The 1,041-nt window shown below is 44.8% G+C and overlaps 1 protein-coding gene across 3 annotated transcripts in view; it reads right to left on the bottom strand.

Moving 5' to 3' along the window:
- The window catches only part of Insr (insulin receptor), a 137,134-nt gene that overhangs the window by 51,826 nt on the left and 84,267 nt on the right, over positions 1-1,041 (bottom strand). For all 3 annotated transcript variants that reach the window (XM_005371760.3, XM_005371761.3, XM_026778304.1), the window contains exon 5: positions 819-963. In XM_005371760.3, coding sequence (XP_005371817.1) covers positions 819-963 — 145 coding nt within the window. The remainder of the gene's footprint in view (positions 1-818; positions 964-1,041) is intronic.

Genomic DNA, 1,041 nt, shown 5'->3' with positions numbered 1-1,041 from the left:
CTACAAGAGCTACTTCCAGGACAGGAACCAAAAGCTACGGAGAAACCCTGTCTCGAAAATAAAAATATATATATAAATATAAATAAATAAACAAACAAACAAACTTCATGAGATTGTTACCACATTGGAATATGCAATTTGGGATTACCTTTATCCATGTTCCTGGGCCATGCTACTCACGATTGGCTCCAGAATAAACTATCTCTTACCCCTTTGCAGTGAGAGTAGGAGTTCTGTATTGACAGAACCAAGAAGTTTCCAAACATGGCTGTAACAAGGTATTTACCACACTCCATTCTCAGTGTAGCTGCGACAGATACACACCATTAGCAAATCCCAGCCTCTGGCTTCCCAGGAAGACTGGAAAGTAGACTTTTGTGTTTCCTAGCTGGATGGACATTCAGGAGTGCTACAGAGACCGTCACCTAACAGATGCTTCATTTTGCTTCAGTTGGGTTTTTAAAAAACTAAAAATCCTAAAGTGTGCCATTTGTGCGCATGTGCTCATGAGTGGGGAAGACAGAGGAAAACCTTGCTGCCGTCACTTATACCTCATCCACCCTGGTTTTCCGAGTCAGGGTCTCCCACTGGCCTCTAACCTGATAAGCAGGTGAGGACTGGCTGGCCAGGGAGCGCCAAGGATCCACCTGTTTTTTCTTTCCAACACTAGTAGGTTCCTTTTTGTAAACCTGTGATCAAACTCAGGTCTTAACGTTGCAAAGTAAGCAGTTTACCCAATGAACCACCTCCCTATCCCTCTGTTGTCTCATCCACGAGTTTCTTGGTTGGCAGCCACAAACATAGCCAGGTTCACATACCCGATTTCCAAGGTCTCTCCTCGAATCAGATGTAGCTTCCGGAAGAAAGAAAGCGATACTAGAGCATAGGAGCGCCGGATCTTTAGGAACCCTGAGATTTCTTCAATGAGGCCAAGGTTAGCCTCCAGCTCAGCTGCCAGATTGTCTACAGAAAAGAGGAAACACCCATGAGTGTCTGCAGGAATTTTTATCCAGTGTGTGTGTGTGTGTGTGTGTGTGTGTG

The sequence above is a fragment of the Microtus ochrogaster genome, unplaced genomic scaffold (genome assembly GCF_000317375.1).
Source record: "Microtus ochrogaster isolate Prairie Vole_2 unplaced genomic scaffold, MicOch1.0 UNK125, whole genome shotgun sequence".
NCBI lineage: Eukaryota > Metazoa > Chordata > Mammalia > Rodentia > Cricetidae > Microtus > Microtus ochrogaster.
Note: the sequence above shows the minus strand (reverse complement) of the source record. Positions and strands in the feature narration are given on the sequence as shown.